The 20,206-nt window shown below is 48.9% G+C and overlaps 6 protein-coding genes across 6 annotated transcripts; 2 read left to right on the top strand and 4 right to left on the bottom strand.

The window, feature by feature from the left end:
- Positions 1 to 153: 153 nt before the first annotated feature.
- Positions 154 to 792, bottom strand: N7479_000376 (uncharacterized protein; the record flags this gene model as incomplete). The annotated part of the gene is made up of 1 exon (XM_057248074.1): positions 154 to 792. One exon carries the CDS (start codon positions 790 to 792, stop codon positions 154 to 156), a length of 639 nt encoding a protein of 212 aa, XP_057112506.1.
- A 53-nt stretch (positions 793 to 845) lies between these two features.
- Positions 846 to 1,696, bottom strand: N7479_000375 (uncharacterized protein; the record flags this gene model as incomplete). Its single annotated transcript, XM_057248073.1, has 2 exons — positions 846 to 1,239; positions 1,341 to 1,696. The coding sequence occupies 2 exons, from the start codon at positions 1,694 to 1,696 to the stop codon at positions 846 to 848; spliced, it is 750 nt and encodes a 249-aa protein (XP_057112505.1).
- A 766-nt stretch (positions 1,697 to 2,462) lies between these two features.
- N7479_000374 (hippurate hydrolase) lies at positions 2,463 to 3,719 on the top strand (the record flags this gene model as incomplete). The annotated part of the gene is made up of 1 exon (XM_057248072.1): positions 2,463 to 3,719. One exon carries the CDS (start codon positions 2,463 to 2,465, stop codon positions 3,717 to 3,719), a length of 1,257 nt encoding a protein of 418 aa, XP_057112504.1.
- Positions 3,720 to 5,323: 1,604 nt separating this feature from the next.
- Positions 5,324 to 7,714, top strand: luA (3-isopropylmalate dehydratase LEU1; the record flags this gene model as incomplete). The annotated part of the gene is made up of 2 exons (XM_057248071.1): positions 5,324 to 5,530; positions 5,594 to 7,714. 2 exons carry the CDS (start codon positions 5,324 to 5,326, stop codon positions 7,712 to 7,714), a joined length of 2,328 nt encoding a protein of 775 aa, XP_057112503.1.
- A 301-nt stretch (positions 7,715 to 8,015) lies between these two features.
- On the bottom strand, positions 8,016 to 9,789 carry N7479_000372 (putative GABA permease; the record flags this gene model as incomplete). Its single annotated transcript, XM_057248070.1, has 4 exons — positions 8,016 to 8,413; positions 8,479 to 9,321; positions 9,372 to 9,604; positions 9,656 to 9,789. The coding sequence occupies 4 exons, from the start codon at positions 9,787 to 9,789 to the stop codon at positions 8,016 to 8,018; spliced, it is 1,608 nt and encodes a 535-aa protein (XP_057112502.1).
- A 1,952-nt stretch (positions 9,790 to 11,741) lies between these two features.
- Positions 11,742 to 19,311, bottom strand: ags2 (alpha-1,3-glucan synthase Ags2; the record flags this gene model as incomplete). Its single annotated transcript, XM_057248069.1, has 6 exons — positions 11,742 to 11,790; positions 11,848 to 12,358; positions 12,438 to 12,643; positions 12,704 to 18,661; positions 18,720 to 18,895; positions 18,961 to 19,311. 6 exons carry the CDS (start codon positions 19,309 to 19,311, stop codon positions 11,742 to 11,744), a joined length of 7,251 nt encoding a protein of 2,416 aa, XP_057112501.1.
- Positions 19,312 to 20,206: the final 895 nt, after the last annotated feature.

Raw genomic sequence — 20,206 nt, 5'->3', positions numbered from 1 at the left:
ATCCCTCGCGCTCGGATCCTAATATTTTGTCAACATAAGGATTTTATCTATCTCAAATGGGCAATTTCTAAGCTCAAATTTGGGCGTAGTACGATTTAACCTTATTATTTGACATAATAGGTATATAAGCCACACTCTCGAGGCCAGTCCTTCTCAAAAGCTGAAGATACCACTCTTCGCCTTCTTACGCAGCGGATAAATTAGCAATACACTGACAGACATACCAACTGTGATTGCAATGGCAATCTCGACCATCGTGTAACCCGCATCGAGTTGTGAGAAAGCTGCCTGTCGAGACGGGGGAGAACCCGTTCCATTTCTAGTGAGCTGATCCGCATTCGCCAGCCCGATGATCAGACTGCCCGAAGCGGCCAAGCTACCAGGGACCTGAATGTAGATGGCGGGGTGCATAAGTGCGGCAGCCACGCCGTGCTCGATCCTCGAATAGACATTCGCCAGGACGCCGACTGTAAGTGCCCTCAAAGCCTGAGCAAGGGATGATACTGCCTCAAACGCTTGCCCACAGAAGTTATTGACCACCCACCCAGCCATTGAAATAACTAGCATGGCCGGAATTCGGCTCCAATCTCCCTTATTCACGATAATGTAGGCGAACGAGAATGTCAAAACGAAGGCGATAGGCCAACAGACCCAGAAAGTTGTGCTGCATTGGGTCGCCGATGTGGCGTTGCTGTCGATGGCGCCGTATATGGTGATGCCGATGGTGAAGCCGAAGGCAAGAAACAAAGTATACACGATCGCGTAGACTATCCAAACGGCTCCAGAAACCATGTGCTTGGACTGTAGCTCGATGGCACTGTTAGTGACGGTGAATCCCGGAAGGATCATAACGATAGATGCCTGATGGCTGAGAAGCAGAAGCTATGACCCTGGCCCCAGTGGATAGAGCCGAAGGCGCGGCCGAGGAGAGATGCAGCAATTGCGACGGATATCTCAAACACGTAGCCGTAGAAATCCGACCGTGGGATTAGTACCGGCTCCAAAAAGCCGATCAAAGTGCCCAGGATGAAGATGATAGGTAGGTCGACAGGTTGGGCATTGTATGATACAGGTCCAATACTCGCAGAGGCCAGCCCGTATGCTAGGACCCGAATCCACAATGCATAATTGTCATCCTTCTGTATGGTTTCATCAAGGTCGATACACGCGGCTTCTAGGGTAGTTCTCTTGTGAATGACGTCCTTGTACACAGCATGCACGTAACTATCTGTAAGGACACTGCCACGTGCGGACGGTTGTCAAAAGATACCATCATACAGCCGGGCATGTAGAAGGATTGAATGTTCAGCTCAAGCGCTTATCCTGTATGGTGGACGTACCGCTCGAGGCGATGCATCGGAGCACCAAATATGATGAGGGTACGGCATACTTTGAGTATGTATATCTGGCTATTCACGGCCCTCTTGGCTTGTAATGGCGCGGTGGTTGTACTCAGGACCTCTGGCCCTTCTTCTTGCGGTGTCGTTGACGGAAGTCTATTGTCAAAGCAGGAGTATTCAATTCCATCCTGCGGGGTGACGGTAGCCGGGGGTCGCGTAATGCTTCTTCCTTGCAAACTGTTGGGTTGCCGGTTTACCTCCGCGGTCTGAGGAACTTCGGTCACGGGAGTGTTGCATGCCGGACATACTGCAATTGCGCACGATGGTACCGTGTTGGCATGCGGATCTTGACGCATGGAAAGCTGTGTACGAAGACCGCGGCTGCTAGTACTTGTGCTAGGCGCTGGAAGTGATGTTGGAATCCTTCAACTCCGACGCGACAGGCCATTAATACACACCTCAAAAACAGCGACTAGTTTGCGAAGCGACGGCGCGAGGCTGTTCTGAGGGCTTGAATGCTCGCGATCAGTGATTATCCAGCTATGGGTGGTACATACCTAGGTAGACCTCAACTCCGAGGGTTAGCTAAGTAAGATAAGTAAGACCCGGATGCACCAGCGGATGTTATGATGTCAAGAGTAATAGACGTACCGTTGCCTGTTGCCCTTGTTTATCCTAAAATCCCACCATTATTTATCTTTAATTTGGTACGAGTTTGATTATCGGGATTGTTCAATGCCAAAACTCGGCCATCCACGGATGATGTCAAGACTCCCGAGATCTCCAATCCAATCAAGGATGACCACTGGGATTTGGTCAGCAATCGGCCACTACTAAGGACATTTCTTATTGGGTCAAGCTAGCCAAGCCAGAGTATGTGGCTTTCACATCCCTTGCCGTGCGGCGGAACCCATGAACCGCGGTCTCTAAAACCAACGTTGAAAGCTATAGAAGAGATCCACAACAGCTCCCAATGACGATAGGCTTTCTGTCAGGACTTTTTCACCATGCTCCTGCCATCTCGTATTCAAGGACACACTGGTACAGAATTCGAAGATTCGCACCACCAAGAAGCTGTATACAAATACTCCGAGTTTGAAGAATACAATCCATATCTTGAATATGGACTTCAAGGCAGCTCTGAAGAAAAATAAGGTTGACCTGAGCGCCTACGCCTCACTCTACCGAGAATTTCATCAGAATCCCGAAATTTCAACTCTCGAGCATGAAACCTCAGAGAAGATCGCGGCCCATTTGAAGAGCTTGTCCTCGGATCTGGATATTCGCACGGGGATCGGTGGCACTGGCCTCATCTCCATCTGCAAAAATGGGTCAGGTCCGACGGTCTTGCTCCGAGCCGACATGGATGGGCTACCCGTTCACGAGGATACGGGACTGGAGTACGCATCGACAAAAACCATGAAGGACACGCAGTTGGATGACGCCGTCAAGCCCGTGATGCACGCGTGTGGCCATGATATGCACATTACATGCAATTTGGGTGCGGCCGAGACCCTACTGAAAGTGAGGGATATATGGTCGGGCACTATCATTTTCCTCTTCCAGCCGGCCGAGGAACGTGGATGCGGTGCACAGGCCATGGTCGACGATGGCCTGTTCGACCCTGAGAAGCATGCTTGCCCGATCCCTGACGTACTTTTTGGACAGCATGTCTTCCCTTTGGAGCCTGGATGTATTGTCAGCAAACCCGGCTCATTCCTGGCTGCGGCTGACAGTCTACGGATCACCGTCTTTGGCCAAGGCGGCCACGGCAGCATGCCCCACCGGTGTGTCGATCCTGTCGTCCTTGCCTCGTCCATTGTGATGAAACTGCAAACGATTGTGAGCCGGGAGATTGACCCCGAGGAAGTCGTTGTGGTGACGGTCGGCAGCCTGAAGGCCGGTGACACTGTCAACGTGATTGGCGATGAGGCTGTCCTACAAGTGAACATCAGGAGCATGAGCCATGAAACGAGAACATCGGCTCTAGATGCAGTGAAGCGGATTGTGAAGGCCGAATGCGAGGCGTTCAAGTCCCCGAAGGAGCCAGTATTTGAGACACTCAATGCATTCCCTCCAACGTTGAACGATCAAGAAACCACAGATACAATTCAAAAGTCATTCACCGAATTCTTTGGCGACAAACATCAAAGGGTAAGCGCGGCGCTCCCCGGCAGTGAGGACTTCCCGGATCTGGCTACAGCAGTCGACAAACCCTATGTTTTCTGGGGTTGGAGCGGCTCCGATGAGAAGGTCTGGGCCAAGCACGAAAAAGAAGGCACATTAAGTGAACTCCCCCCAACCACTCGCATCTTTTTGCCCCAGCGATCCATCCGACCTTGGAAAATGGCATCCACACGATGGTTGTGGCAGCGCTGAGTTTTGTGGGGACGACTTAGGGAACCATCTTGATTTGGCGGTTGACGAGTGCCCGAGATTAAGTTACATAACTACATAAGTTATAATGTATGTAGTTAACTAACTATATAATCAAGTTCCCTGGCCCCATTTACTACACTGTCTTTATGCTTCTATTCTCGAAAGGCGAAGATGAGCGAGCCTGATGATAGGGCCAGTCAATATGGACCGCAGGATATCGAAGAATTGCCTCACTTGGTTAAAGTATATCATTACAATGGCATGGATGACTTCTGCCGGGCGATCTCACTCGCGCATGCTCGTCTCTATAGTTCTTTCCGCGCACAAAACATAAGAGCTCGGGCTACTCAAGGAAGTTGCGAAGGACAACAGGACGATCTGATTACGCCACAGACAGGGGGCACGCGAAGTGATCACATTATGTTCATCATTGAACCTGAATTTCGCACAAGATTTCCTTGACCCACTAGCAAATCTTCCTTTTCATGACAAAATATCGTTCAATCCCCAAACCCACATCCTTGTCTTTAAGATGCCCGATCCAGGCCATGAGGAAGCTGCAGGGCGCTTTTGATCATCTGATCGCATTGATACTTTCGTCGATGGGATTATAGAGAGCGACTGGCATATGGAGATCCACGGCGTTGACTGTCACAGATGAATCAAGCAGGCAGGCAGACGGGGCGTCGGCGCCACGAGGACCACCACCCAGGGCGTGCAAGAGACCATCAGTAATTTTAGAAGTCGCCTCTTGGGAGACTTTCGCAAAACTTCGCCGCGATTGCCGCTACTGGGTAGATCCAGCAAGAGGGCAGGCTAATATGGCTATTGGAATCGAGGTCCATGTCCCTAGATCACCATCGAACAGTGGGAGTGGAGCTCTTAGCTCTCCCGATCTATCAAAAAAGCATACTTGACCATAACGAAATCCGATGGTAAAATCCGGTTTGACACTGATCGGCCTCTACCACAGCTCCTGATCCCCTTTGGACTTCTATTCTGACGGCCAGCAGAGAGTAGTAAAGAAGTCGACGTAGTGTTTGTTACTACAAACACAAGAACTCGTCGAGTTCGCAACTTCCGTGTGGGAAATGCAATTTGAGAATGAATAAGAATGGGGCTTTTTTGTCTGCCAAGCATACGCCGTACAAGCGTTGAGTCAAAAAAGTGGCGGGCCGATCGGAGGCGGAGCCTGGGAACGCACAGCCAATCAACGTGTTTTTGATTACTTGGGTCCGGAGCGGTCTACGGGCCTCCTGCGGCCTCCGTACTAAAGCGTAAATAGCCGCCTTCCCCTTTTTGGATCATCCAGTGCAGACCGATATCGGCCTTCCGCTGAGTCACAGCCTCGGCCAATAAAATTGCTACTATTCGCCGCTGACCGTCCGAGATCGGCCCTGCCCCTCGAGAAGCTTCCCAGCGACATCGCGGATGCTTCAGCGCAGAAAAATATAACAATCCATTGCCACTCCGGTTCCCCCAGGTCTTGGTACTTATCACTATATTACTTTTCATCTGAGCTCCCACCTATTATTTCTCCCTTCTTTCATCTTCAATCTTGTACCCTCATATCCCCTCTTCCGAGCTACTTTCTACCCCCCACCATGCCTTCCGCCGAGTCAAAACCCAAAACCTTGTACGACAAGGTCTTCCAGGACCACATCGTCAATGAGCAAGAAGATGGCACTTGTTTGATCTACATTGACCGACACCTTGTTCACGAGGTTACATCTCCTCAGGCCTTCGAGGGCCTCACAAACGCCAGCCGCAAGGTCCGCCGGCCGGACTGCACTCTTGCTACAGTTGATCACGTATGTTTAATCCAACTTCCACCAGCAGCACACAACTAATTTGACTTTTTTATCCCCGGATAGAACATCCCTACCTCTTCACGAAAGAACTTCAAAAACGCCACCGAATTTATTAAGGAAAATGACTCGCGTCTCCAATGCACAACCCTGGAGGAGAACGTGAAGGAATTCGGTCTCACCTACTTTGGTATGGGCGATAAGCGTCAGGGCATTGTTCACATCATCGGCCCCGAGCAGGGTTTCACTCTGCCCGGCACAACTGTCGTCTGCGGTGACAGCCACACCTCCACACATGGCGCTTTCGGTGCCCTCGCGTTCGGTATCGGAACCAGTGAAGTTGAGCACGTGCTCGCAACCCAGACACTCATTACTCGCCGTAGTAAGAACATGCGCATCCAGGTTGATGGTGAGCTGCCCGCTGGCGTCACCAGCAAGGACGTCGTTCTCCACATCATCGGTGTCATTGGCACTGCTGGTGGTAATGGTGCTGTTATCGAGTTTTGCGGATCCGTCATCCGTGGACTGAGCATGGAGGCTCGTATGTCAATGTGCAACATGTCTATTGAGGGTGGTGCGCGTGCCGGTATGATTGCACCCGATGAGATCACCTTCGAGTACCTCAAGGGCCGCCCTCTAGCCCCTAAGTACGGCAGCGCAGAGTGGAACAAGGCTACCAGCTATTGGTCCAGCCTGAAGTCCGACCCTGGCGCCAAGTACGACAGCGAGGTCTTCCTTGACGGCAAGGATATTATTCCCACCATCTCATGGGGTACCTCTCCCCAGGACGTGGTCCCGATTACTGGTGTTGTTCCCGGTCCTGATGACTTCGAGGATGAGAACCGCAAGAACTCCTGCAAGCGGGCTCTTGAGTACATGGGTCTTGTCGCTGGTACACCCATGAAGGATGTTGTGGTTGACAAGGTCTTCATTGGATCTTGCACAAACGCACGTATCGAGGATCTGCGTGCCGCAGCCAAGGTGGTCAACGGCCGTAAGATTGCATCCAACATCAAGCGCGCTATGATCGTCCCTGGATCTGGCCTCGTCAAGGAGCAGGCTGAGTCCGAGGGCCTCGACAAGATCTTCACTGATGCCGGTTTCGAATGGCGTGAGGCTGGCTGCTCCATGTGCCTGGGTATGAACCCAGATATCCTGTCCCCCAAGGAGCGCTGTGCTAGTACCTCCAACCGTAACTTCGAGGGTCGCCAGGGTGCCCAGGGTCGTACTCACCTCATGTCACCCGCCATGGCTGCCACTGCTGCCATTGTCGGCAAGCTCGCTGATGTTCGTGAGCACATCGTAGCCAGCCCTGTCCTTGGTAAGGCCTCTCCCAAGATCGATGTCCAGCAGCCCAAGTGGGAATCCCCCGAGACTGAGGAGGAACTCGACCGCGTCCTGGACTTCCCTGCTGACAACGAGCCCCACGCCAACTCTTCGGCCCCTGCTACCGGCGGTGGTAAGAGCACTGGTCTTCCCCCCTTCACTACCCTGAAGGGTATCGCCGCTCCTTTGGATCGCGCCAACGTCGACACCGACGCCATCATCCCCAAGCAATTCCTTAAGACCATCAAGCGTACTGGTCTCGGTACTGCGCTGTTCTATGAGCTCCGTTACATTGATGACAAGGAGAACCCCGATTTCATCCTGAACCAGGGCATCTACCGCGACTCCAAGATCCTTGTTGTTACCGGCCCTAACTTCGGATGTGGTAGCTCCCGTGAGCACGCCCCCTGGGCTCTGCTCGATTTCGGTATCAAGTGCATCATCGCTCCCTCCTTCGCCGATATCTTTTTCAACAACACCTTCAAGAACGGCATGCTGCCCGTCGTCGTCTCTGATGAGGTTGCTCTGCAGAAGATCACCGATGAGGCTCGCGCCGGCCGTGAGGTCGAGGTTGACCTCGTCAACCAGGAGATCAAGGATGCTCAGGGTAACAAGATCACTGCCTTTGAGGTCGAATCTTTCCGCAAGCACTGCCTTATCAACGGCCTGGATGATATTGGTCTTACTCTCCAGATGGAGGACAAGATCCGCACTTTCGAGGCCAAGCGCACCCTTGAGACCCCCTGGCTGGATGGCAGTGGCTACCTTAGCCGTGGTCGCCGTGGTGCAACTATGGTTGAGGCTGCTCCTGTTCCCAAGACCAACCGTGGTGATGTGAAGAACGAGCCTCTTGAGTGGTAAAGTTGTTCTTTGTGTTTGTCAAGTGCCTGGATTTGGTCATTGGCACTACCGCAATGTATTTTGGTGTCACGTTGTTTGGACTTTAAACTTTTATTCCCCTACTTGTTGCAGCTACTACGTGTGTTTTGTTTTGCCCTGGGCTAATCATGGGCTGTTTTATAATTTGTATAGCCTACGAATTTCAACGAGAATGAATTATGATCGTGGATTTCTAGTTCTTTGTAACAAATTCTCGTATTCACCGTTCTACTTTTTAATATCGGTCGGATGTGTAGTATCTCTAGTCTAGGCTATATCTCTCCTAGGAGAATATCTTACCATTATTCTCTTTGCTCGTACTTGAACCATCCTCATCCGTGGGTTGTAATGTCTGTGCGCTTCCTATGCCGTTGACGACCAAGTGTTTGACATCCGAAGGGCCAACAAAACGATGTGTTGCAGTGGTAAACCAGGTCAGAAGGCTGAGCAACGTCACCAAACCGATAGCTGCACTGGTATAATTCATCGATTGAAAGGTGACCGGAGCATCAGAGGGAAAATTGAATGTAATAGAAGCGAATAACAGAAACAGCAGGCCAATCGCACTGAATCCGAGCGACACCGGAAGCGGCAATGAATATGGTCCGTCGAAGGAGGAGGCTTGGTGGTGGAAGAAATAGCCAAGTAGTCTGGCGAAAAATACAAGACTGTAGGAGACATCTAGATTGAATCCACATTAGCTGTTCAAGGCTCGTGGTTACTTGCAGTCAGATATGTCAACATACAAAACCCCGTGGTAGCTATTGAAATCACCGTTTCAAATCCCGTCTTTGCACCGAAGTAAATCGCATTCAGCCCTAGCTGCACTGCAACAGTGAGAAAAATAGCGTTCAGAGGTATCTTCTTCTTCGGCTCGACTTGAGATAACAAGCCGGAAAATGGCAGCCCACGGTCTCGCGCAAAGGCATATACTGATCTTGATCCTTCAGCGAGGAGACCGATAGAGCACATCACGATAATGACAGTGATCATACTTGCCAGTATGCAGGTTCCACTTTTGCTTTGGGTTGAATCGTAGAAGATCTGTATGACGGGGACCCCGGTGCTTGAATTGGCTGTTGCTTCGATATCACCCATGCAAAAGCATAGTGTCAGAAGGAAGAGTAGTCCACTTACAGCCCCCATCATGACCGACATGATAATTGCCTTCGGTGCATCTCGGCTGGCGTGGGTCATCTCTTCTGTCATATGACTCGGTGCATCGTAGCAGCACATGCCGAAAAAGCTTTGTAGGATCCCAACAATAGTAGCCATCGAAGCACCGAAGCCCGTCGTATTCCGGAACTCGTGGAATACGAAGCCTGTATCTTGCTTCTGGTGGTTTGTTGCTAAAAGTGTGGTGATCACGATGATGAACGAGACGATATTCCACATCAAGACGAAGCGGGAAAGGCGATGCAAAGCGTGGGGTGCGAATACATTGACAGCGAGAGAAAATAACCCCACGGCCCAGGCAACCAGGACGGTGTGCCACCGCTCGATAACAAAGTCCGGGAAGACCAGGTTGACTTGGCCTAGGATATAATTTGATCCGAAGGAATTGTTGACCGCGCCCATAGCGAGGAGTCCTATCAAACAGAGATCAGCATCTATTCGCTAAAACTCGTCGGCTACGAACCGGTCAGCATAAACCACCCAGTGATATATGACAGCTGTCGGGAAATTCGAGGCGGCGCTAGCATGGCCACCCACGAGTATTGGCCTCCAGCTACTGGCCAACGCGAGCACATCTCAGCCATTGCCAGGGCAATGAGCATTGTGAACACACAGACCCCGATCCAGCCGAAAATCATGACAGGTGGGCCACCGGCCTGGATGCCAATAATGAAGACGCCACTTAAAGCAGTCCAGCTGTGAGGTATTAGACATGACTCTTGTGGTCATATTGAGGGGTATTCTCACCAGGTCACAATACTGAAACTGAAGCCCACCATGTCCAACAAAGTGAACGAGCGTTTGAATTCTTGCTCGTACCACATATTTCCGAGAGCGATATCCTCGTCCATTGAGCGATCGAATACATCCTGGGCCGCCATGTTGATGAGTAGCTAACAGTTCTTTCGAGGCCGCTATCCATAGTCAATCTTAGCGCGAAGCAAGGGATGTATATACGCACCGGTTTCGCATGGAGACTCACTTATTCGACAGACAATACGTTTAATTTTTATTGAAGATTCCGAGCCAAAGCCGATAAACGTTCCATTCGGCCCCTGACAGGACAAGACGAGCCGTCGAACTCGAGTTGGCGATCTGACATGAACTAGGCGAGTGGACTTCGACAAAATACCCGCGTGTAGGAGCACAATAGCAATATCAGCATAGGATGAAAATCATTAATATAATTATCCTGTGGTCGACCTGACTTGAAGTGAATCTATCAGTTCCTTTTCTGCGCTCTTTCTCCCATATCTCTCCTATATCCTAGCTCGCGGGTACTAGCATGGACCTGTGTGCCCGCCTTCCTATGGATGACAAAATACCCGAATTAGTAGGTAAGAAATACACGGTCGCATTCTACCTATACGCAGCGGGTTCTTGAGGCCATCTGAGTATCCCCAAATTTCAATCTAAATACTCTACCATAATGCTTCCCGACAGTAGTGCCAAGCGAGGGGGATGGAGAGCCAAATTAGTTATGCTACCGTTTCTTTTTTTAAATAATGCACTACGATAGACAGGACAAGTCATGTTGCAACTTTAATGATACTGTTGATAAGTTAAGTAAAATTAAGAAGGGTACACGGGAAAATATTTCTCAAATTGTCTGGCAGAATGACAATTGATGCCATACACACAATTATTGGAAGTTGGATCTTTCAGAGAGGACCCAGATGAGGTAAATTTATATGTTGCCTTATTTGCTGTGAGGTTGGAAGAGAATTGTGGCATTTCACGTAATAGTGACGGGAGGTATAAACAAGTCAAGACCTTGCCTTGAATTCCAGGTAGTGTAGTAGTTAAGATTAACGCCCAACTGCGTACTATAATGAGGCATAAGTCCTGGTCAATTGCCTTTGGAACTAAAGTTCCCAGTGTGATGTCCTTAAGGGTATGTATTGCTGGGAATCACCCTCATTTCTTTTCCTTCTGCATATTATGAGGCATTAAAAATGAGGAAAGAAACCTATTTGCCTTAGATACTTGCTGCTTTCCCATATTTGCCCAAGGCCCTGCCTACGCACCGTCTTTATTCCTCACTATTGATCCTACGTGCACTGAAGGCCTTTTGACTCGCCATTACTATACCAAAAACTAGATATACATAGTTTAGCTACCTAGGTATGTTGTAGGTCTCTTTTAGAATAAGGTTGGGTTGGGTGGGTCCCGCTAAGTGGGTCTTGTCGCCTGTTCGAACGATGGCCCCCGGGGGATATAAACAAATTAAGATCTTTCCTAGCGAATCCAGGTGGTGTAGTAGTTAAGAACAACATCTGATTGAGAATTGTCCAATCGTTTGCTCTTAATGAGGCCCCTCCCTGGGTTCGATCCTCCTTGGAACCAAAATTCGTGTGTGATAGCCTCAAGGCTGCGCATCACTGGGGATCCCCCCACCTCTTCTCCTTTTTTTTATATATTACTTTTTATTGTCTGCTATGGATCAATTAGATTTTTTTCACGGTCAGTCACTATCTCTACACTGTACAACTTTGTATCATGGTAATGGTGCATCCTAGCCCCTTGTCACGAAGAATGCCGTGTTCTTAAAATGGTTCCAGAAACTGGCCATAACGAAGAAATGACTCATTGCAATTAAGATCCTGGGCCATTTGTAGCCATAGCCTGGTCTATGGCTTGTCAGATATTATACCATTATATTAGACACTAAATACTCCGGGCTGTTTCTGTTTGAGAACAAATAAGCCACACAACAAACATAAGTAATTATATTGTCAATGTACGCAAGGAAAATTGAAAAAAGTCCCACAATTGGCGATCTTGAATCACCAATCCATTTCATTCACTTCCAACAAAGCAAATTGACATTTGTTCAGGACTTCGATAATTGCTCCCTGCGGAAGAAAAGAAGAAAGCCACCACTTCAATTTAGAATGTTAGATGGGGTTAAAAATAACATTCTTATTGGGAGCACATACCAGATTGAGAGCTGCAATATAAGAGCAACCCAAAACCAAGCGTTACCCAACGCACCCACACCAGCCGTGATATCTGGCGAGATGGGCCCTGGTCCAATGTTGTTGGGTGAAAATGCCCTTGCACAAATAGTTGCGATAGAGCCCAGGACCTGTGATACCAAAAGGGCGAAGCAGATGTGCATACGTGTCAGTGTTTGAAGCAGAATCATACCGAACCCGAGACCCTGTAATGCATCCAAGACCCCGAGCCAGAGCCAAAGACTGCGAGATAGAATCGCTCCCGAGGTATAACTTCCAGCCCAGGGGAGGAACAGGCCGGAACCAGATGTGCCCCACCAGATTTGTGCCCAACGTGGAGCACCCAGACCACATGCGAGAACTGGGAGGATCCAACTATGGGATTTGGATAGTCTAGCCAGCAGGAAGAGAACCGCTATCCAGACAAACCCAAAGAATGCAACGCAGAGAAGTAGAATTTGCCATGGGCTGGCGTGCTGGGTGATCCAAAGAACTGTGGTAGCGATTAGTAAAATCCACGGTATAGAAAATGAGAAGAGATAATAGGAGCTGTCTGGCAAATGGAGACTCACAATTCCAGTTCCGACCATATGGGGCACTCAAAAAGAAGTTTTGTATAATGACGACCACCCAATTCCAAACGACAATCTTGCGCCGGAAAACAGATTTGTAGAATGACGGCACCTTGCCGGGAGTTTGGCGATAGTAGTTTGGCAGTCCGAAATAGACAACGAGGCCAATTGCCCACAAGAAGATAGTGATTGGTGTACATATTGCTCTATAGCAATGGTTAGCAAGTCTCTGATCCCGTAGACGAAGATTTGTATGTTATACGAACGTCATTCTCCAGGTGTTGCTGATGCTGCTCTGCACATCCATAATCCCCGCGTTGGTAGCTTTAGTCAAAGTTGAGCCCCAGTACCAAAGAGCAATGACATAAGCTTGCTGCGTGCCCTGAATAAGGCAAGCACGGAATACCCACAGTTTGACCGGTGCACCGCTTTCGTCACCGAAATTGAGGGCAAAGAAGATAGAACCACTTGATGATGCAGCAGCATACACACTACTTCCAACATTTTGAATCCATCCTCGAGTGTGTGAGTTGGGCTCAAAGTGTGCCATTCCGATGATCAAAAAGGCTGTTCCGTATAGGAACCATGGCACACTCAGAACGAGCACCGATTTGCAGTAGCGGAAGAAAAGCCACCATAGAATCGAAGTGATGAGGTAAACTGTCGCGATTCCGTACAACTTCGTAGAAGTCTGGCCGACCTCTCCGGTGAGAAGGGTAATCTGGTATGAATTGGCAGCAATAATCTGACCCAGTCCGAGGAAAATAGAATACACCGGCCAGTCTCCGATACGCATTTGCATCCATTTCTTTAGGCCTGTTGGTGGCACATAATCATCACCAAGGAAAAATTCATCTCGCTGGGTAGCCTTTCTCTCGGGCTCACCACTTTCGTGGGATGTCGCATCGTCGTTGGTAACTGACCCCGCCGGGGATGTTCCTGTTTTGCCGCGACGCACTGAGCCAGCTGGGGATCCTTGATTGAGGCCAAGGCGTGCGTCACGGAATTTGTTGAACCATTTCTTTTCGCTCTTCTCGAGATATTGCTCAATGCAGAGCTGATTGTCCGAGTTTTCCCCACTGAGCTCCTCAAGTCTTTTTTCAAATACCCTGTAGTACTCCCCGTTGCTGTCAGTGAAGAATGGGTCAACCTTTTGGAGTTTGAAGTCTTTCTTCTCTCCAACAACCGAATCAACGGACAAGGCCGAGGCATTACTGAGACGATTTCCTGGCTCTGTCCATGGACGAGAAGGAGGAGCAAGGGTCTCATCTGTCCCGACAGTACTTGGCGCTGCTGAACTAGAGGGAGTGTTGCTGCATCGAACCAAAGACGAGCCTTGACTCGCGCGCTGGGCCGATAGAGCCTCTTTGGTGAGGGCTACACCCGCAGGCTGGAGAGTTTGTGCACGTCCTGGATCTGCTACTTCAGGTGGCATGGAATAATCATCATCGCCGTAGCAGGTAGCCATCATGTCGTCGTCGGTATCTTCTTCGGCTTCCGGAGAGGTTCTACCAGCACTGTCGTCACCCTCTGTACCACTACCTTTCCCGAGCTCGCGCCGACTGCGAGGCTCTATGGGCCTAGTTACTGGCCGAGCACTGAAAGACATCTGGCGACTGAGTCCTGACCTTGGTCTCCCATCAAATCCAGGGGTTGTGTCATGACTGTAGATTATAGAACTTCGCTGTAGTGATCCCGTAGTGCGTGGGCGACTTGATGGTTGTAATGGAGGTGTTGATGCGCCCGATCTTGTTGACGCCGCCTGCGGTGTCATCATCCCATATATAGCGTTATATGCACTAACAGCGCCAGACTGGCTCTGAGATTTGGCTCGTCCCTTTTGGTGGACTCGAATCGATGTGGACTGTAAGATCTCAAGATCTTCGACCCACTGGGCAACTGGGAATCGTTGCTTAGCAGACCTTGCGCGCATCATTGCTCTCACCTCGTACTTGGAGCTTAATGCACTGTCGATGGCCAATTTGAACTGCTTTAATAGGTGTGAGGTACTTGTGGACTCGACGGTATACCACCAGCCAGGCATCTGCCCGAGTCCTCCTACTCTGGCCCCAATTCCAAGGGCGCCCTTCCGACCGAATTCAACAGCGACAAGACCAAATGGCTCATCGCGTGACGGAATGAGTGCAAAATCAGCACCAGAGAAGATAAACTGTGGTAGGACTGTGAACTGAGGTTTAGAGCACACCCGACCAGGGTATAGCTTCATCATTCGGTCCAGTTTCAACGCTGCGAATTTGCCATACAAATCAATAAGTGGCCCGATACAGATTAACTGGACATGTTCCCGACTCTCCAATATACTAGGTAATACATCAGCGATCAGGTCAATCCCTTTTTGCATAGACCATCTTCCAACAAAGACTAGCAGCTCAGCGTCGGACCTTTGCTTGAGACCAGCCCATTCTTGTGCTTGACGCTTTAGCTCTGCCCTACGGACTTCGAAGTCATAGTCGACGTTAATCTCGTTCTCCTTGGGCAAGGCTTTATCCCAATCGCCTGTATCGGAGGGGTCGGGATTTGGTAGGTGTCCAACTTTCCTTAAGCCCCAAAAGATTGGATATCGAGCATATGACCGCTTGCCGTACTTTTTTGATACACCAACGGCACCGAATCCTTGTTGATGAAGGCGAAGATAGCTTGCACCGGTATGAAGAAGATTGAAGATCTCGCCGAACTGGACATAGCGCGTTACAACATCCAAATCGAGGTTGAAAACAGAAGAGACTTCGATTTTCTCTTTCTGTGTCCTCATAGGCCAAAGGCCTTGAAATTCGGCGTTATGAAGCGACAAGCAGATAGGAATAGTCTCGGGCAAAAGATATAGCGGGGCGACCGAGCCATGATAGTCATTGATATGGTACAAATCAACGGGGAACCGCTTCATTGCCTGGGCAATACATTGATTCCAGGCAGAGTAGTAGATAGCGCTGCCGAGGTCGTCCATACGGGCCGGGTAAGGCTCTGTGGCGGATTGCTGGCGGAAAACCGGCGCATCCAGCAAAACATATGTGATGTTTCTCAGTTGGTGGTACTGAATCTTGATTTCGTATGAATTCCCCAAGATCATAACAAACATCGAATCTGCTTGTTTATCAACGGGATATTTCACTCCACCGACACAGGGAATAACCCAGACAATATCCTGATATCCGAGCTGTTTCCCCATTAACTGTGCCATAACACCCAAGCCACCGATTTTTATCTTGATAGCCCAGTCATCGATATCATATTCCATTGTTGCAATAAGGACCTTTCGTCGGCGCGCAGTTTGATTTCCAAACGCAGAAGTGCTTTGAAGGAATTTTGACGTACTTAAACGGCGTCTGAATGGATTTCTGGACTGTCCATCTTCCGCTTGGCCGATTTTGAATTTATTGAGGTAGTCCATTGAAATAAGCGTCTTTTTTTCACTGACCCCGACTTGATTGAACTTGATTCGGTAAAATGTTTTCATAAACAAGTAAGCGCAGGTTGACGCTGTAATAACGGGAATAGTCCAAAGTAGGAAGAATAGAGCCATTTGAAGATATTTGGAGCCTGTAGGAACAAGATTAAACTGCAAGTTCGAGTCATCGACTTGAAGCCTCCAAGCGATGTGCGGGTTCGGTGGATGCTGAGTGATATTTATGGATGTCACACTGAGTGAAGAGGGTGGCAGACGGTCTAGGATTGAGTCTCCATCGGAATCTCCGTAGATGTAGCTTTGGTCTGGTTGATTATCAGGGTTGATACCCCAGACATTCAATTGACCCTGGGCAGGCCATTCAGCGATAAAGCGGAATTTCCAGAGACCATCAGTATCCTGTCTCACGACATTATCCAAGCCGGCATCATATCCGTACCTGTTGAATGGACCATTGAAAAAGAGGTGAGGGAAGCGACGTTGGATAGTGGGACTCCAGTCGGGCCCGTCACCTTCTTGGACGTAGTCGCTACTACCTGTGAGGCGACTCCAGTACTCGACCCGAACGTGTTGTCCATTCCATCTCTGTTTCTTCGTTCCAGACCAAGGCAGTTCTTTAATGCTGTGATTTCCTCCCTCGTATGGGAGCCATTCAGTGAAAGTACTACCCCAGTTGGTAGAGTACCGATATTTGTCTGCTCCTGCTGCGTGTTGTGCAATAAAAAGAGTACCATCCTTATGCCCATGAAGCAAGCTGCTGGAGTAATTTGCCGAGGTCAAGATCATGGGGTTATCATACTGCCCGATTCGGAACAAGAAATGGTCGATCGCATTGGTTACTCTTCCATCAGCACTTGTCGCATTTTTTACCGTCAATTTGTGTACACCATTGTAGACCCCAGTCAGGGTACCACTCCAAAACCAGGCAGATGGAATTTGGCCGGTCCAAGTCGTAGTCTCTGGGTCCATAGTCCCACAACTGACGCTGTCAAGGTCCACAGAAGGCCATTCTCCAGTTTCAGTAGACGACTCGAGTGATATTGACTCAGTTACCATAGAGCAATTCATATCTGTGGAAAAGAAGAAACTGATGTCCACTGATTCACTTTCGTTTGGCGCGACAGCAGAGAGCAAAGGAGTATCGTGTCCGGGTAGGAACTTCGTTACCATAGGGCGAGGAGAGACGAATTTCTCCTTTGGGATGTAGGCTTTGAATTCGTAAGGTTGAAGCCTCATACTCTCAAGGCAACCGTTGTACTTGTCGGAGCCATTCAAAGCAAGCTTGACTGGACCCTCTTGTAGTGTCAACTCATCGTGAGGATAAAACAGATTTTTCACCGTGGTGTTTATGTCGAATGGAGCAATCAATGCTTTATCTGGATCAGAGCAGTCGAACTCATAGTTGACTGTTCGATCCTCATTTTGGTATACAAACCAGACCGTTTGGTTGCCTATTTCTCCTAGATCTTGCAATTGATAATATGGACTGCGCAAGACAGACCACATACCAGTTTCTGTGGGGACTCCATCAGAACCCGGGAGATATATGTTGTGCGTCTGATTGGAGAGCAGCTGGATCCACCATCCATCGTTAAGAGCACCGAAGTCCTGTCGCATTTGATACATGTGTTTGATAATGTTCCGCACGGGATGAGCGGGGTCACGGTGATCATATGTGACTGTCTCATCGTGGCATCCCAAACGTCCTGATTTTATAGGCCACTGGAAGTATTGAGTGGAATTCAACTGGAAACATCCGTGATTTTTCCAAGCTGTGGCTGGAGACATTGCTTGACGGCCATAGATATAATTGGAAGCTGAAGCATCCAAAATATAAAATGCTTGTTCCTCGCCCCATAGAAGCATAGGAATCCCAGGCATATGCAATGTCGTGATAAAAAGGGCCAGCAGCTGCCTTTCAATGCCATATTCAACAGCCGGCCATCGGAATACGTCCTGGTTTGTAGCTCCATACATATGGCGTGGATCAAATTTTCCAGTGTTGGCATTAACCATGTCATTGGTGAGGACCATTTGATACCAGGCCTCTGTCCAATTGACCGGAACATCATACCCAGCAGCCAAGTTACCGTCCATACCCAAGAACCGGGTGAGAGAGCGGTAGACGGAGTAATGAAATGCGGCGGCATCGGTCGCCTGCTTGTTTTGGTCACGAATATAGTAATCCGGATCCGAGGCATTCGTCATCATAAAAGCCTCCTCGAGCGTTTGAGACTGCATATCAGGTTGACGGCCTCGCCCGTGAAAGATAGAGCCGAGAGTGTTTCCACTTGTAATCTCACCGGGAAGGAAAAAGTTGTCTTTTCCCACATGCCGAGCACAGTCTCGATACGCCCCAGAGATATCACCAAGAGCATCTACAGTGGCTTGTGTAGCTTTGTCGTAGCGAAAGCCGTCGATGTCGAAAGAGGCGATGATCATACACGAATGACGAATAAGTCTCTCTCTAACACTAGGCACCCATTCACGCAGCCGATCTTGAACAGAAGCAAATTTCGCGAGCTCTCGCTTCCAGTCAGGATAGACACCAAAGGCCTCGATATCACCATATTGATCGAAATCACTATCATAGCACCCGAGTAGCTCATAGTCGACATAATCATCCACCGGGTATCCGGTCTCATTCCAGAAGCGAGGATATTCACACGTCTCATTGTAAGTATTACCATATCGGAAATCGACATATTGTCGGTTCGATTTCCAGGAGGCCTTGTGCTCTTTGACTGAAAATGGGGTCGTTGTGTTCATGTACCCTTCAAACCCAATGAGGTCTCCCATCCTAGTGCTATTAGATGCTTTGATACGGTAACAGATGATTTTTGGAATGTAAGACTTACGTTGAGACAGTATTGTCAAAAATAACATACATGCCGCGGTTGTGGATTTCCGTGATCGCTGCTCTCCATGTTTGAATTGTCCCGAAATGCTGGTCGAGTAGCGTAGTGTCAAGCGCTGAATAGCCATCAGCCCCCCATGGCTGGTTCATTAATACCAAACCTGCAAGGTAAAGTCCCTGGAAGTTTAATTGTCAATTAATATCAGATATGCACCCAAAGTTCATCCATTCGCGAGGCTCACCTTGATACCCATTCCTTGTAAATAGTCCAAAGTGTCTATCAGGCCAGCCACATCACCTCCATGTCGCATCTGGTTTGAATTGATATCATGTTCAAAGAGTGTCCCATTTACATTGTCGTTTGTTGGATCCCCGTTAACAAATCGGTCAAGGAAAAGCGTATATACAGGAAAACGCCAATTTTCTGGCGAAGGAAAGTAGGTGTGATCGGGCCATTCTCCCCAGTAGTCCAAGGGGCTAGTCGCTGTTTGGTTCTCATTGATGTTATAAGCAGTAAGAGTCTCGTCGTAGGGCCAACTAATTCCTGGAACTGCAAGAAAAGCGAGCACTGGAATTGTATATCTCCAATTCATGGTCGACAAACAATGTAGTCAGCCGCTTCAGAAAGACTTGGGAGCGTAGCATGTGTCGAGTATAGACGAAAAAAGGCGAGACGAAGTCCGTTGATCCGACTGGAGCTTTCAAGGAACAACTACTATGTTTCACCATTCCCTATTAGCAAGATATGAGAAAGACGCACATGTACCCGACTGGTACCAATAGCAAATCGGATCTTCTCACTTAGGTATTCTGAAAGGAGAGATACTAACAGGGCAGATATAACGAATAGTTTGCTTTTTCGGAAAGTCGCAGGTTGCGAAAGAGTGGTGTACGAATAAAAAGAACTAGTATCAACGAGAGACTTCAGGCATTTCCCTCCAAGTAGAATATGACCAATAGTCCTCCAATCTATGGGAGCGCTCCTAAGTAGAGAAGAGGGGGAAAGAATGGGGATGAAGAGCTGCGGAATGGTTAATAGAAATAAGAGAAACCTAGAAATGTCTAGAGGATAGTAGAACATTACCAGCTGTGGTAAGATCACTCAACGTGGTTCAAATGGAGCATAATACTCCACGGTCTACTTCTTCTAACGAGGTCTCCTGATGTTCTTTCCGGTTCCTAGGACTGGACATGAGATACTTCGAAAATTCTCCTTGAAGCCCGGAATGAACGGTTAGAGCCGAAGACGCAGCTGATAGGAGACAAAGAGATGCAAGTACACCAAGCTCTGTCTGCGCGTTGATTGACATGCTAATTACCGCGGTGTGCTATTTACAGATACCATGGGACTCAGGCGGCAAAGATCTGTGTTCTACGAGGCGTCACCATAGCTCTCTGCATGGGGCGGCCGTCGTGGAATGGCCATGGCTCGACGAGGCTGATCAAACAATCCATGCATCACAGGTATCACGGCGATTCGGTGATACT

The sequence above is a fragment of the Penicillium vulpinum genome, assembly GCF_028829585.1.
Source record: "Penicillium vulpinum strain IBT 29486 chromosome Unknown utg000001l_segment0_segment0, whole genome shotgun sequence".
Taxonomy (NCBI): domain Eukaryota; kingdom Fungi; phylum Ascomycota; class Eurotiomycetes; order Eurotiales; family Aspergillaceae; genus Penicillium; species Penicillium vulpinum.
This window is presented reverse-complemented; position numbering and strand designations above follow the sequence as displayed.